Source organism: Lactuca saligna, chromosome 4 (genome assembly GCF_052625555.1).
Source record: "Lactuca saligna cultivar CGN05327 chromosome 4, ASM5262555v1, whole genome shotgun sequence".
NCBI classification, from domain to species: domain Eukaryota; kingdom Viridiplantae; phylum Streptophyta; class Magnoliopsida; order Asterales; family Asteraceae; genus Lactuca; species Lactuca saligna.
Window position 1 is genome coordinate 206714340 of NC_136420.1, and position 15484 is coordinate 206729823.

Sequence of the window (15484 nt, forward strand, 5' to 3'; positions counted from 1 at the left end):
TCTCTTCCTGTTGTTGTTGTTGTTATTGTTGTTTCCCTTGTGTGGTTCTGGTGCAGAAGTTGCTGAGTGTTGATGATTTCCGTAATCAATGAGCGATTGTGCCAGCTCTTTGGCACTTTCAAAGGTGTCAGGTTTGGAAGCTAACACGCTTCACTGAATTTGGGGCGACAGTCCCCAAATGTATCGCTCTATCTTCTTGCTCTCGGGAGCAATCATATCCGGGCAAAGGATTGCCAGCTCGCAGAATCTATTCGTATAAGTTGCTATGTCGGTACCAATCATTCCTAGAGTCCAGTGTTCGTGCTCGAGTTTTTGAATCTCTCCTCATGGACAGTACTCCCTCATAAACATGATTTTCAAGCTCTCCCAGCTTATCGAGTTTGCCACTATCAAGGTAAGTACCTTAGCGTGGCCATTCCACCAAGTTAAAGCCCTATCAGTAAATGTGTAAGTTGCAAACTTGACCTTGCTGTGCTCGGGGCAGGAGCAGATTTCAAAAACTGATTCCGTTCTTTCAATCCACTGCCTTAAAACCATCACACCACCTGTTCCATTAAACATTCGGGGCTTAGCATTCGTGAAGTCTTTGTAGGTGCACTCCCGGGGTTATCCATGACTATCTCCATGGTTGGAAGGATGCACGCCAATTCCTGAACCCCTAGTAACAGGAGTATTGATCTGTGACATGGCAGCTGTCACAACTGCAGTGACTGTTGCGTGCAACATGACAGCATCAAATTGAGGAGGTGGAGGTGGTGGTGGTATCGGTGTTTCGTTGTTAGGGTTACGTCTGGTATTCCTGTGTGGCGGCATCTTTAACTATACGTTTAAAAGATGATGATATGGATAAGAATAAGTGAATAATGAATGTGTCTCATGAACTAAATTGCTATAGTTCAACAACAGATGATAGTATGAGTTTTACAAATAGAAGAGCGAAGGTTATTCGTAAATCCGAATATGTGAACAAGCGTATTGTTTTTTCATAGTAATTTAAAGATTAAATGTGATACTCAACGTAGTAGTAGTAATAGCGTGCGAATTATATTAATATAATAGATGATCAACGATCACGAAAATTTGACCCTTAAACGGGTCTCCGATTACATGAATTTAAAGGAGGTAAAAACTTTTAGCCGAAGTCCTATCTTATAAGAAAATTTGAGGTTTTCGCAAGTACTACTTGCGACGTGTGTTGCGCTTGGAGCTCGATTCTTCATGTAATTGCTTCGACTCCATAAGACGCCTATCGAAGGCGGCTTGTTGTTCCCTCAACTATGTGAAGGCTGCATTCGCTTGTGCTTGGAATGCTTCGGCGCGGAGGTGGATGTCGTTCTGCAACATATCCAGGCGGCGGATATCGGCCGCATGGACTTGTACTTCCACGTTGACCTCTCGGATTCGGTTTGCATGAACCCCCGTTTGGTAGGACTTGTTGGCCAGTTTACCTACCATTGCTGGAAGTGCTCGGTCGGCTGAACCTCCGTCCCTAATGTCGTAGAAGTCTCGACACATTCTGTAGGGAGAGCGTATCCCTTGTTGTTGGCTCCAGTGGATGAGGTGACTTCCCCAAACGGGAGTCGATCCTAGAAAGTGTTGGATAAGGTGTCTAAGTCTATAACTTATTTGGTATATAATTGACCCGACCCGACATGGTCCATTTGGGTTGCATTTCATCCAAACTATTTATGGATAATTTTATGAGAGTTGTACACATAAGATTATTAATATATTATAAGTTATAATATATTAATATGAAGTCATGTTATTTAATTAGTCTTAGTCTTAAATTAATTATGACTTAATTTAGAGACTAAAAGGAAGACTAATTAGATTGTGGGCTATTGGTTTTATATGGTGTGGGCTAACACTCATTTGTTAATGGGCTAGGCTTGTATGGAAGTCCATGGATGATCCATGGAGCTTTTAACCCATGGATCCTTGGAAAAGGAAAGGTCATGGGTTATTAGGGTTTCACCCTAATCATGTACACTATATAAGCATGCTTATGTTGCATGAAATAGCCACTAGTGAAACTAGTGTAACTAGAGTATGTGTGTTTGTGTGTGGCCGATTTTAAAGTGTGTATACACTCTCTCAAAGTTTTCCAAGAGTTTGTGGTGATTTGTGATTCCATTTGAGGCATTCACACTATTGGTGCTTGGCCCTCAAACTCCATAGGAATCAAACTCATCATCAAAAGGTATGTAATCTCATCTAATTCTTTTATTTTTAAAAGTACCCCATGCCATGTTAGATAGGTTATGAACCTTGGAAAATTATTATTTTGCATGTATTTAGACAAACATAGATTCAAGGTTTATTAGGGTTGCATGCACACTTAGGAAGTGTTAGATTGCTCAAAACCCAACAGAAAGTTCCTCCTAATGGGTGGAGGGTTGATTATTTCCGGTTCCGAGTCTGTCCCGGAGTCGTCCCCTCCATTCAACTCAATGGGCTCTTCGTCCTCCTCCATATCCTCTTCAATCCATCCTCCATTGCCTTATTGTGGGTAGTAGGTGTCTCCATTCGGGTGAAATCCAGCCATTTGACTATACGAGAATAGGGTTATACGATTTGAACAAAATTTGAGACATGTAATACTAATTACTCTAGTGTATGCACCAAATACTCCTATAGTATTTAAATTGTACGTTAGATACTAGTGTGTATTTTGTTAAGTTTTGACTTGTTGCTCACTACGATCATTCCTTGACATACGTTAGTCAAATTTCGGATAAACATAGTTGCTCAAGCTATATTCATCCCAAATTTGAACTAATCGTTGTGTCCAACTTGTCTTAATACTTTTTGTATAGTTCTTATCATAAAAATGTGTCGTTGTATGCATGTATTTCGGATTTTTATAACCTAAAATAATCTATTTATGTGAAATAAAAATTTTAGGTACAAAAACATTTGTCAGAGACTTTGAGTCGCTAAGCATTTATAGTTTGTATATCTTACGAGGTTCGATATACTTAGTTCACTATAAACATTGCTCTGATACCAATCTGTCACACCCCCAAACCGGAACGACGGAAACGTTCGGGGGCGGATGACTTCATGTGGTAACGTAACAAATGAATACATAGTAAAGAAAGCAATACAACCATCATATATATAATTGAAAGTTTACATTTGTTTAAAAGTATACATGTTCAAAATCAATTACATTATGATGTCAAAATATGAAATTAAACTGGCGCCGCAGCGTCCCTTCTTCAAAATCCGTTTGTTACCTATAATTACTGAATCCCTAGAACACACAAGTAGTTTTGAAAGAGTAGATCAGCATTTAAGTTGGTGAGTTTTATAAGTATTTAATGACAATGTTTGTATGAAATGAAATGTTTTTGTTCTTCGTTTGCATGTTCCTAGAAAATCCTATATTTTCTACTAGTATAATGGTAACCTTCTTTCACGAAAAATGCTTGTTTCTAGTAAATATATGTAAGTATAAAGATTTCAATTTGTCTGAAAAACTACGTAAATCATTGTGTTTTTAATACCCCATGTGAGTTTTATAACCATGCTATTGACAAGGAATGCCTATACACAATGCTCTTCAGGCGTTGGAATGTTCTGACGTTTGTCACCCCAAAAAGGTGGACTGTAGCTAACAGTCAGGGCGCGGGTTGTCAAGCACGTATAGACCTATACACAAACACCATGCTCCCCCTCTAAGGGATTCTAGTATATAATACAGGACTTGAAATGTGTACTTGAACGTACGTGAAGTTAATGTCTCACAAAACTTAGTATAAAACAGATTTACATGTGAAAATGTTCGTTAATCATTGTATATGAAAGTAGCTTATCGTAATAGTATTTCCATGTATGTAAAGTTCGTAGTATTCTCGTGAAACTATACCTATTATAGTTTCCTAAAAGTGTGTTTCATTTGTTAAATAAATCCTTAGTGAAAATGTTCACTTGTTATGAAAAGTGTGGTTTTTGTAGTGCCAAAACCGACACACCGAATGTAATATAAGCAAAGTATCTGATTTATATAAATACCTAAATCGTTTCTCATTTCAAAAGATAAAATGTTGTCGTGTTATACTTTGCATATAAAAGATTTCCTTTGATAGTTTCAAATCACATATGATTCCTTTGATAAAACGCGTAAAGTGAAAGTTTATATAACACCCGATAATAACCGAGGGTTTTACTTGTATTCCCCCCCTCCCCCCTTAAAAGCATGTAAAAGTACTCATAAAACATTTAAAAACGTGAATTATAGGGGTATAAACTCACTTGTAAGGTCGGAGGTTGCGAGATGAAAAACCGGACATAATTTCGGGTTGCGAAAGTGGATTTCCTCGGGATTCTCGGGAATCTCGGGGGCATGAACGACCTTCGGGACTCGAGCAAAGTGATCGGGGCTTCGGGGTAGTGCGGGCACGGAAATCGAGGCAATATCGTGAGAGAAATGAGAAAGATGTGGCGTTTTTCCCGGAACCCTCGCATCTCTATTTATAGGGGTGTAAGAAGCCTCAGTACGCGGGGCGTACTCGTGCGTCACGCATCACCGAGTCCTCGACTGCCTCGCTTCGGATCCGACGGGTCAGACAGCTCGCATAAGGGCGACATGGACGAACCGAGACCAAATCCTTCGCGTACGCGGGGCATACGGGGTTACACGACGCGTAACTCGGATGAGTACGCTGACTCCCCCTTCGGATAATACCGGATTTTTGATTTAAATTTATATATAATTTATTTAATAAACTTCAAAAATTCATATCTTCTTCATACGAACTCCATTTTCGACGTTCTTTATATATCCCCGAGAAGGTGAGACCATACTCTACAACTTTCGTTTAGATTCCGTCGGCAAATTCCGAAATTATTTTTATTATTTATATTTAAAAGGTTGCGGTAAGAAAATTTCTTTAGAAATTCATAACTCCTTTATCTGACGTCAGTTTTTGCCAGACTTTTTACCGCTGAAATACCATTGATGAGACCTTCGATTCTCGTTTAGGTCATTCCGGCCAAAAGTCGCTCGATCTCTGATTCGAGTTTTTAGTCATCTGCCGTTAATCCGAACTTGAAAAATTCCTAACTTTCTTATATGAAGTCAGATTTGAGTGTTCTTTTTACGTACGATCATGGTTTAATGACATCTATCATAAAAGGTAATTTAATTAGTGATTTTTGGATATTTTATTTTCGAAGTAAATTTTATTACAACTAACGTGGTTACAATACTTGACTTTTTAGGTCGTTTACATGTAGTTGAAATATCGGGTTGTCACACTAGTTGAGTCTCCAACATGGATGGCATACACAGAAAACTATAAACGACTTCAATCAATGTTCACAGATTATCCACGTAAGCTTGTTTGTTGACTATGTTTTAAATCAAAACCTTCATATTACTATTTATGTACTTATTTGTTAACTTATTTTATTTCGCAGGTGCTTTGAGATACGTAGAGGATACATGGTTAAATAAGTACAAAGAAATGTTTGTGTCGGTTTGGGTTGATCAACATCTAAATTTTGGAAACCGCACATCCAATAGAGTTGAGAGTGCACATTCCAAGTTAAAGAAATTTCTGGACTCCCCAAATTGTAATCTGGATATATTTGTGCAACATATTACTGAAATTGTGCAATCACAGGTAACTCGATCAACGAAAGTTTTGAAAACAGCAGATGTTATCGCTACAATCACCACAATTTGAAGTGCTTTCGGTTACTGCGTGGTTTTGTTTCAAACGAAGCTTTAGATGTAATATTAGGAGAGTTTCAAAGGTTGAATGATCTAAATTTAGACTCCTCGAATTGTGGTTGCAAACTTCGTAACAGTTGTGGGTTTCCATGTGCTTGCATACTTTCTGTCTACTCGAATTCAGGTTCGTACGTTCAACTACCACATACATATAATTTCTAAAATGTTATATAAATAATTATTTTATATTTCAATTCAGGTGAAGATATACCCTTGGATTCAATAGATATCTTTTGGAGGAAGCTTGATATTTCAGATACGACACCTGTAGTTGACGACAATATTTTGTGTGATGATATAGTCGATAAAATTAAAGAAAGCTTCAAGAAGCAATCAAAAGCCGGGAAACAAGATTATATGAGAAAGCTACAAGAGATGTATGATCCGCAAAAAACTGACATTGGAGAGCCTACAGTTCAAAAACACACTCGTGGACGACCAAGTGTGAAGAAACACCAAAAAAAAAAAAAAGTCAATCCTCCAAATCAAGCTCCTAATGGATACAACTTCTCAACCACATCAGAGTTTGTTGGGTTCGATTTAAATAAAGAACCTGACTTAAATGATGAACCACCGAGCCATGATCCATTCCTACTGAGAAGTATTCCAGATATATTTCATGATTACATTGACGATATACATGATGTAGAAGGTGATGGAAATTGTGGGTTTCGAGCGATAGCTGTTTGTCTAGGGTACAATGAAGACCAGTGGCTTTATATTCGAAAACAACTGCTTGAAGAGTTAGAGAGTCAATATTACGCATACCATAGAGTTTTTACTGATGGGTTCAACGAGGTATACAATTCATTGTGTTGGTTTGAAACACCCGCACCTTCTCAATATTGGTTGCATATGTCTTTGACTGGTTACCTGATTTCCAACAAGTTTGGTGTGATCGTTCATTGTTTAAGCCACGAACAATCTACGACATGCTTCCCTCTTTGGAGAGGTCCCGAAGAGTTTCAACCCCACCGAGCCATTACGTTGACATTTGTAAATGGCAACCATTATATGTCGGTGTTTTTGAAAGGAAATTACGCAATGCCTCCTACCACAATGTATTGGAATGCCCATAGAAGCCCATCAGCATCTACATGGGAAACTATGTATTGGCCTCGTTTTGAATTATACAATCAACTTAGGCCTCGTAGTTCTGTAACACCTTGGATACATATCAATTAAGTGGGAATGTATTTGAACTTTTTTATTATCCGTTCGGTTGAAATATTATTTTATTATTGCGGTGTGTTAAATATAATTCTTTTATATAAAATAATTTTATTAGATGCATGTAAATAATATATAACAAACGTTTTTTGTTTTATAAATTTAAAATATAAAAATATTTTATTGATTTAAGTTTTTATTGACATATGCAAGGAATTGATATTATTTTTCATAAACCAGAAAACGATATATTTATATTTAATTTTCATTAACATTGAACATTATCTTAAATAAATTATCTAAAACTATAATAAAATAAATTCACTCGATATTAAAAACTTAATAAGTAAAATCTATCAAGTGAAACTTCATTAGAAATTAAAGGGGTGTAATTGAAAATTCTATTAATCTTATAGCTTTTAATCAGACATGGACATTATTTAATATTAAAATAAACAATAACGAGTAAAAATGATAAATTATTACATCAATCAATATCTCACGCTAATATCTGACGCTTATTTTTGTGAATTTAAAATTACCCCTAAGAAAAACTTTTTATTAGTATTAAAAGTCAAATAATCACTTAATGATTAAAGTAAAAAAAGATAAATTATTACATAATCATTTTAATTGATTAAAGAAAAAGTTAATATAATGATTAGGGGTATTAGTAGAAGGTAAAGGGGGTATAATTAGCTTATGCAACGTTTTATTAGTATTAAAAGTCAAATAATCACTTAATCATTATAGTCAAAAAAGATAAATTATTACATAATCATTTTAATTGATTAAAGAAAAAGTTAATATAATGATTAGGGTTGGCTAATAAGACACCCTATTTTACCATTTAGACACCCCTAATTAATATTTGAAACATTTTTATTAGTTGAAATTACATTATTTTCCGAAAAAGATGATTACAAGAAGTTGATTATAGCTTGATTTTTTATATAAATGATTATAGAGTGTCTTACTAACATCACCCAATGATTAGGGGTATTAGTAGAAGGGAAAAGGGGTACGGTTAGCCTATGCTTTTCTTGACACTTGAAAAAGAATCGAACCTGACGTCTTCTGTGGAGTTAAATCCCTGCTTCACCTACTTCTCTACCAATACATCTCTTCCACAGAGCTAAACTTGTGGCTGCTGTAGATACTTAGGAAGGTCTGTCCTCCACTACCACCGATGATCCAGTCACCTAAAAACCCTTCACGTTTACAACTAGGCTTCTTCCCCAAGATACCACCGTCTATACCCTCTCAATTCTCTCTCCTTTGTTTCCCTTTCTCTCTCATAAACCACCGCCTCGAAATTATCTTCTTCCTCTGGTATGAATAAATTCATCTCTTTGTACCCACCGCCTTCTCTGCTCTTTCCTTGTAGAAATCGATTCGAGATGGTGTGTATCACACAAACATGGAATGGATGCAATCGAGTCTTCCTTAAAAACTATGGTTTTATTTATGCTGATGTTTTTTTTCCTGATGATTAGGTTACAAACATTACCTGCTTTGTAGGTTTGGTCGATAACTCAATCTAACCTGGTTAGGTCTCTATTCGATAACTCAACCTAAGATACAACTTACTCATTATCCCACAACCGACTCACTACTTGGCTTCTTCCCTAAGATACAACCGACTCACTATCCCGGAGAGTAGAAGAAGAAGATACAACCAACTCACTATCTCAATCGATATCTCTAGAAGAAGAAGATACAACCGACTCACTATCTCAATCTTTGCACTTTCAACCGTAAGTGAAATATGAGTGAACATAGGGAGTTGATCATTGAGGAGGAAACTGAGGGTAGAGCATCAGGTTTGTTTGTTGGTTTGTCTATTTTAGCTGCATTATCTCCTCCTGTATATTCATGGATTTTTGGCGGTGGTCAAGTGCAGGCGAAGAAACCAATGAAGTGGATGTAAATGAGTTTACATATTTCATGTTTAACTTTTTATCGTATCAAGATTTATTATGGGTATAGTTTATCTGATGATCTCTCCTCTCTTCTTGAAGATTGTCAACATTTTAACAAGCATCAAGCATGAATGTTGATTTTACCATTAAAGCCAAAACACGCCAAGGCAGCAGCGCAACACAAAGAGGTATTGACATTTACCATTTTAAATTAAAAAACTGTTAGCTTTCAATCCAATATATCCTATTTACTTTACTTGTTATTTTTGGGTTTTAGTTTTGGGTAAATGTCATAAAAAACATTCTTTTTACACAGAATTTCGATTTTGACATCGTGTTTTTTTTTGTGTTAATTTTGACACTGTGTTTTTCAATTAGTTACAATTCTGACCACTTGACCGGTTAATCAGGTTTCATGCTGACGTGGCATGATGACGTGTCCGTTTTGATGACGTGACATGCTGACATGATATGCTGACGTGTCAAAATTGATTTTTTTTTTCCATAAAAAACACTAAGTTTTCACTTTTTTTCGATTTTGACACTAAGTTTAACTTTTTATTTCAATTTTGACATTATGTTTTTTTTGTTCCAATCGAACATTTTTTATCAAATTTTGTTCAATTTTGTCTATTTTCTATTTGAAACCGTATAGATATATTTTTTTTATTACATTTTAAACCGTATAAACATTTTTTTTTCGTTTAAAAACCACATTTTTATTTAAATACAATGTGTTTTTTTTTCATACATTCAAAGCATTAGTTATATCATGAGAATCATACTAACCATAAGCTTATAATAAGATGTAAAAATTTGATGGGTTACAAACTTGATATCTGAGTTTTGATCGACTACACGTTTCCAAACCTCCAAATACATTTTAAAGTTGCATATTTAATATAAAATACAATTTTTATATAACTAATACATATTTATATATAAAAATATGGTTTGACTGTAAAAAAAATATATTTATACAAAACTATGGTTTTTAAATGAAAAAAAAAAAAACATATCTATACGGTTTAAATGTATTAAAAAAATATTTATACGGTTTCAAATAGAAAATTGTTAACATTGAACAAAATTGGAAAAAATGATGTTCGATTTGGAACAAAAAAAAAGTGCCAAAGTTAAAAGAAAAAATTAAACTTAGTGTCAAAATCGAAAAAAATTGAAAACTTAGTGTTTTTTGTGAGAAAAAAAATTCAATTTTGACACGTCAGCATATAATGTCAGCATGCCACGTCATCAAAACTGACACGTCATCATGCCACGTCAGCATGTAACCTGGTTAACCGGTCAAGTGGTCAGAATTGTAACAAATTGGAAAACACAATGTCAAAATTGACACAAAAAAAAACACAGTGTCAAAATCGAATTTCTGTGTAAAAAGAGTGTTTTTTGTGCCATTTACCCTTTAGTTTTCTATGAAGGAAAAAATGTTTTTTTTATTTTATTTTATTTTATTTATTTATTTATTTTTAAGTTTTTAGGCCTTGGTTTTTATAACAAATCAACCTGGGAAATTTCTTTAGCATCCATTACTTGAAGTAGCTATGTGAGTGACCATTTTTTTAGATATACGTTATGTATATTCTACCTATTCTAGCGATTTTTTAGCACACTTATCCAAATAATTTGACATGATGCTACTCTTATTGATTTCTATATCCAAAACTTGCAAGCACAATCTATTATTGTAAACATCACACATGCTTGAAACAAAAGAGTATATGCAATAAACTTATACCAAAAGTTGTTCATCTAAGACTACCCATGACCGTCCTTAGGATGGCCTTAAGACTTCAAAGGAGCTAAACAAGATTTATCTAAGAAGGAATAATCAAAAATAATTATTGGTTTTCATTTATTTCAGTTTGACCAACCAATCCTCTATATAAGATCAGTTTACATTGTTTATATTTTCTGAATGTATTAGGTTCTAAGATGCAGGAGATAAAATGAGTATCATTATTTGGCAAGAAATTAAAGATGAGGGTTGTTTTTTAACCGTTTTAAAGCTGGATATTGATTATTTGGATCATAATTCTAATGTACTTGGTCATATACTGCAACTCATCTTTCCATTCCTACATTTTGACATAAATCAGCAGGTGTATATTAGATGTTTGGTGAAATGCTTAAGTGAAGTTTTCCTTAATGTTTTATCTTTATGTATTTTGTAATTATTGCTAAATAGTGAAACTGCTAACTGCATATTTATATCTTTGGTACTAAATATGTGCTTCAGCTAATTAAAAGTAGATAACCAATATTAGATTTAGATTCAAAAAAAAAAAAAAAAAAAAAAAAAAAAAAACTGGTGTATATGTGCAAATTTTGGTTATGATCATTTTTTCATGAAATATAATGACATGTTTATTCACATATCAAATCGTTTTTTTTTCAATCTTACTTTTCAAAGATATAATATTGCCATTCTATTTATCATTATTCTAACTAAAACTTATTAAATTCTTTATTACAATTTAATTTGAGTTTGTTATACTTTATTTAGATATCATTGTTGATAAGTTATAATATTAATCTGTACAAAGTTTAAAAAGTATATGTCTTCATTCTTTGTTAGGAGATTTTGAGTCATTTAATTTCAGTTAAATTTTAGCTATTTTATTTATAAATGATTTTCTTAATATCAGTTTCATTCTCACTTATGTCTTTATTTATTATTTTAGCGTTGGTTATCCTACTGAGATTAAGATGATAAAAAGATGTTAGTTTATGGGTGTTGTGGCACACATGGAATGATCATGGAACTATATGCATAAAAGACATTCTAAAGGAGATTATGAATGCGATTTCACATTTCAAGGAAAGAATTACACCAAATAGCAATATACTTTATTCTTTTACCCATATAAGAAACGTGCTTTACTTTTTTTCAGTAACAACAATGTTGTTTAAGTCTTTCTTTTATTTCCTTACGAATATAGCATGTACTTGGTTGTTTATGATAATAGCAAGAAACATAGAAATTCTTACTCATAATACCAATGCACTTACATTTCATGAAATACCCAAGAAATACCCTTCTTGGGTCGTGCTTAGCACGGCCCTTGAACTTCCCTACTATATATATATATATATATATATATATATATATATATATATATATATATATATATATATATATATATATATAGAGAGAGAGAGAGAGAGAGAGAGAGGGAGAACACATAATTTTTGTATGGTTTATAATGTTTTATATACAAGGAGAACTCTTAAGTTTTCTACTATTTAAATGTTTTATATACAGGAAGAACCTGTAAGTTTATAGTTGTTTTAATGGTCTATATACGGGCATAACAAATAACTTTCTAATGTTTAAATGTTTCATATAAGGGCATTAACTTTCTATTGTTCTCTATTTTATATGTAAGGAGAACCTGTAATCCTTCTATTCTTACATTTGAATGTACATGTGTTGTGCTATCCTTATGAGATTGTTTTTGTCAAACTATCAAACGTTTTATTGCTTTATTGTTTCTAAAAACTCATGCTACTCATGAGACAAGTTGTCTTACGTATTTTAATTCTGGCCACTTATCAGAGAACCATAGGATTAGAAAAGGATTGTTGATTTGCTAGATGAATTTGCAAGGTAGTTGGAGTGGAGTTTCTTTTAGACTCATTGTAATGTTTTTCTTTAGACTTATTTTAATTGTAATAGTTTGTACAGACGCTTTTGTTTGGGGCCGACTTTTTGAATATCATAATTTGATGTAATAGTTATTTTTACAACCATAATATTAAACACGTTAAAGAAAAGTGGGGTGTTACATCCATTTTTAAGTACATAAGATATATCTAAATCATAAGCCCACCTTAGCCTGTTCCAACTATACTTGGGAAGCCACTCTCGAATACATGAGGGAGTTGGATTTATATGGCTTTTTCCATAGACACAATATCTATTTTAGGTATATGCACTACCAAAAAATTGGTCGTTAATAACATGCAAATTATGACACTCATTTTTTATGTCATGTTATGTCATAATTATTAAAACACCGAGTACAATTTATCAAATATGTCTGTCATCTTCTAATTCCTAAACCGCAATTCAACGACATCCCATCGTCACAAAATCTTATAAGCACTATGGCTTTTGTGCTCCTAAAAAGGACCTCAGAAAATAGTTCATTGAGCATAAGAAAATTACACTACAACTGAGAAATAATCGCTCGCATTCGATAAATTTTTGTTCATAACTAATTATGTCAAAAACTTTAGTTTTTAGTGACCACGTAGCCTTGAAATACCTCTTCAATAAGTAATCAAAACCAAAATTAATAAGATGGATTCTATTATTAAGAGAATTTGATATAGAAATACAAGACAAAAAGGGAACAAAAAATGTAGCAGTAGACCATCTCTCTCAATTAGAAAAGGAATAAAAGAAATTCTTCAACAATGACATGGATGCCATACTGGAGGACATCATGGAGCAGATTATACCAGTAGAAAAGTATTTGAAGCATGATTCTATTGGCCCATAATTTTTAAAGACTCCAAACAATTTGTTAAAGAATATGATCACTGTCAAAGCACTGGAACATTACAAGAAATCCCATAGAGTTGGGTCTTGTTTCTACTATAGAGAAATAGGACACTGGAAGAGGAACTATCCCTCTTCTCTTAGAAGAACTGGCCATGCCAGCATTTTAGGTACCTATAAGAAAGACCTTATATTTCATATTTAATGTTAATCTAATATTTGTAAATGTTTACAAATATCCAAGAAGAGTAAGAATATGAGAACAAACAAGTTGGAGCTTAGCTGGTGGAGTTTATTATTTATTAATAGAACATAAAATACATGTATTGTAAAACAATATTTGTTTTCGAAGAATATATGTTTTGAATTTAACATGTCTAAATATATGTCTTACTTAATTGATTAAATGATTGATTATTTACTTAATAGTTTTTTTTTGAATAACTATCATATTCATATTCTAAAATGGTTAAAATTCTATTTTTGAGAACTAGATCTTTTATTAAATAAATATCAATGTTTTCTAAATAATAAGTTCTACAACAAATCACTTTTAACTTAAACATGTTTTTGACATTGTTATCTTTATTATATTAAAAAAGTACACATACTTCAACTTCAAAAAAGTATTTTTTTAAGGAAAATAATATAGTTTATTTGACATATGTGAATCTTATGTGTATATAAAATATTACTAGTATTATTTTCAGTAAAATATAGAGAAAATAATTATTAAGGAACTATGCATTGTGATGTATGACTTCCTTTTTACTATTAAATTTTAAGAGTTAGTACAAGATACAAAATCAACTTTATTTAACAACTATAATTATTGTAATTATATTTTATATCTTAAAAGGTAATTACAAAAATTTTCTTGAAGTTATCAAATATAAATGATGAATTAAAACTTGTTAAATATGGTTTACTTTCTAATCAGTAAAATTTATCATTTCTTTGGGATTATACCTTAATCATTATCACTTGTACCTTGAATAGAACACAAACTAAAAAGTAGATAAAACACTTTACAAGATTTAGTATGGAGATGCTACATCCCTATCTTACTTAATATTTTGAGGATTTGAAGCCTATGTTAGATCAAAACTTCTAAACCCAAAATTCATTAAATATATATTTGTAGAATACTATAAAAGGTTTCTTTGATTATTATATACAAACCCATCAAGAATAAGTTCTCTTATTCCTCTAAAGTTGAGTTAACAAAAAGAAAGCGTCAAATAACAAAGCGAGTGGGAGGCACATTGAACCTGAAGTAGCTCAAGAACATAGCCTAATGTACAAAAGGTTGCCACTAGTTTCAATAAGGAGTTTTTTAAAATGAATAATAGCTACTCATAAATAAAAATTGATCGCATGTAGGGTAGAAATCATCTATAAGATGAGAAATATGGAATCAATTATTGATGTGTCATTCTTGATGATTTCTAGAAAATCTATCAACTACCGAAATGATATATCAAACTCTAAACCTGATAAATGATTTAGAATCATGAACACTGAGATGAAATCCATGTACAATAATCAAGTATGAGATTGATTAATCTTACTACCTATACTATGACTAGAAATGAGTAATTGATTCCTTTAAAAATAAATCCAACATAGACACCTATACACATTTAGCAAGACTTGTTATAAAATGATTTAATTTTACTCAAATCAATAACTATTATCAAACATTTTATCAAAGTAGCTATGATTAGATTAACAAAGATATTATTTACAATAACTACATATTGTGATTATGAGATATCGCTAAGAGATTTCAAGAAAAAACACTTTTCTTCAAAGACAAATGCCTGGAGATGTCTATATAGGTTACCTTGGAGGTTTTCTTAATCCACGTTATTCTAAAAAAATGTAAATCCTTAAGATCCATTTACGGATATAAGCCAAAATCTCAAGGTTGAATCATCATTTTAATATGAAAACACAAAGTATGCGTTTATAACAAAATGAAGAAAAAATATGTGTTCACTAAGAATGTAACGACCAAAAATTTCAACATAATTTAAACTTTTCAAAACAATCCATTTTAATAACGTTATTACAAAAAGGTTTTCAATACATTTATTATCAGAGTATTCCCAGGTCCATATT

The 15484-nt window shown here is 32.6% G+C and overlaps 1 protein-coding gene across 1 annotated transcript; it reads left to right on the plus strand.

Annotated features, from left to right (window-relative positions):
- Nucleotides 1-5286: 5286 nt before the first annotated feature.
- On the plus strand, nt 5287-6928 carry LOC145040451 (uncharacterized). The gene is made up of 4 exons (XM_078988376.1): nt 5287-5341; nt 5428-5541; nt 5634-5867; nt 5943-6928. Exons 1-4 carry the CDS (start codon nt 5287-5289, stop codon nt 6926-6928), a joined length of 1389 nt encoding a protein of 462 aa, XP_078844502.1.
- The last annotated feature ends 8556 nt before the right edge of the window (nt 6929-15484 follow it).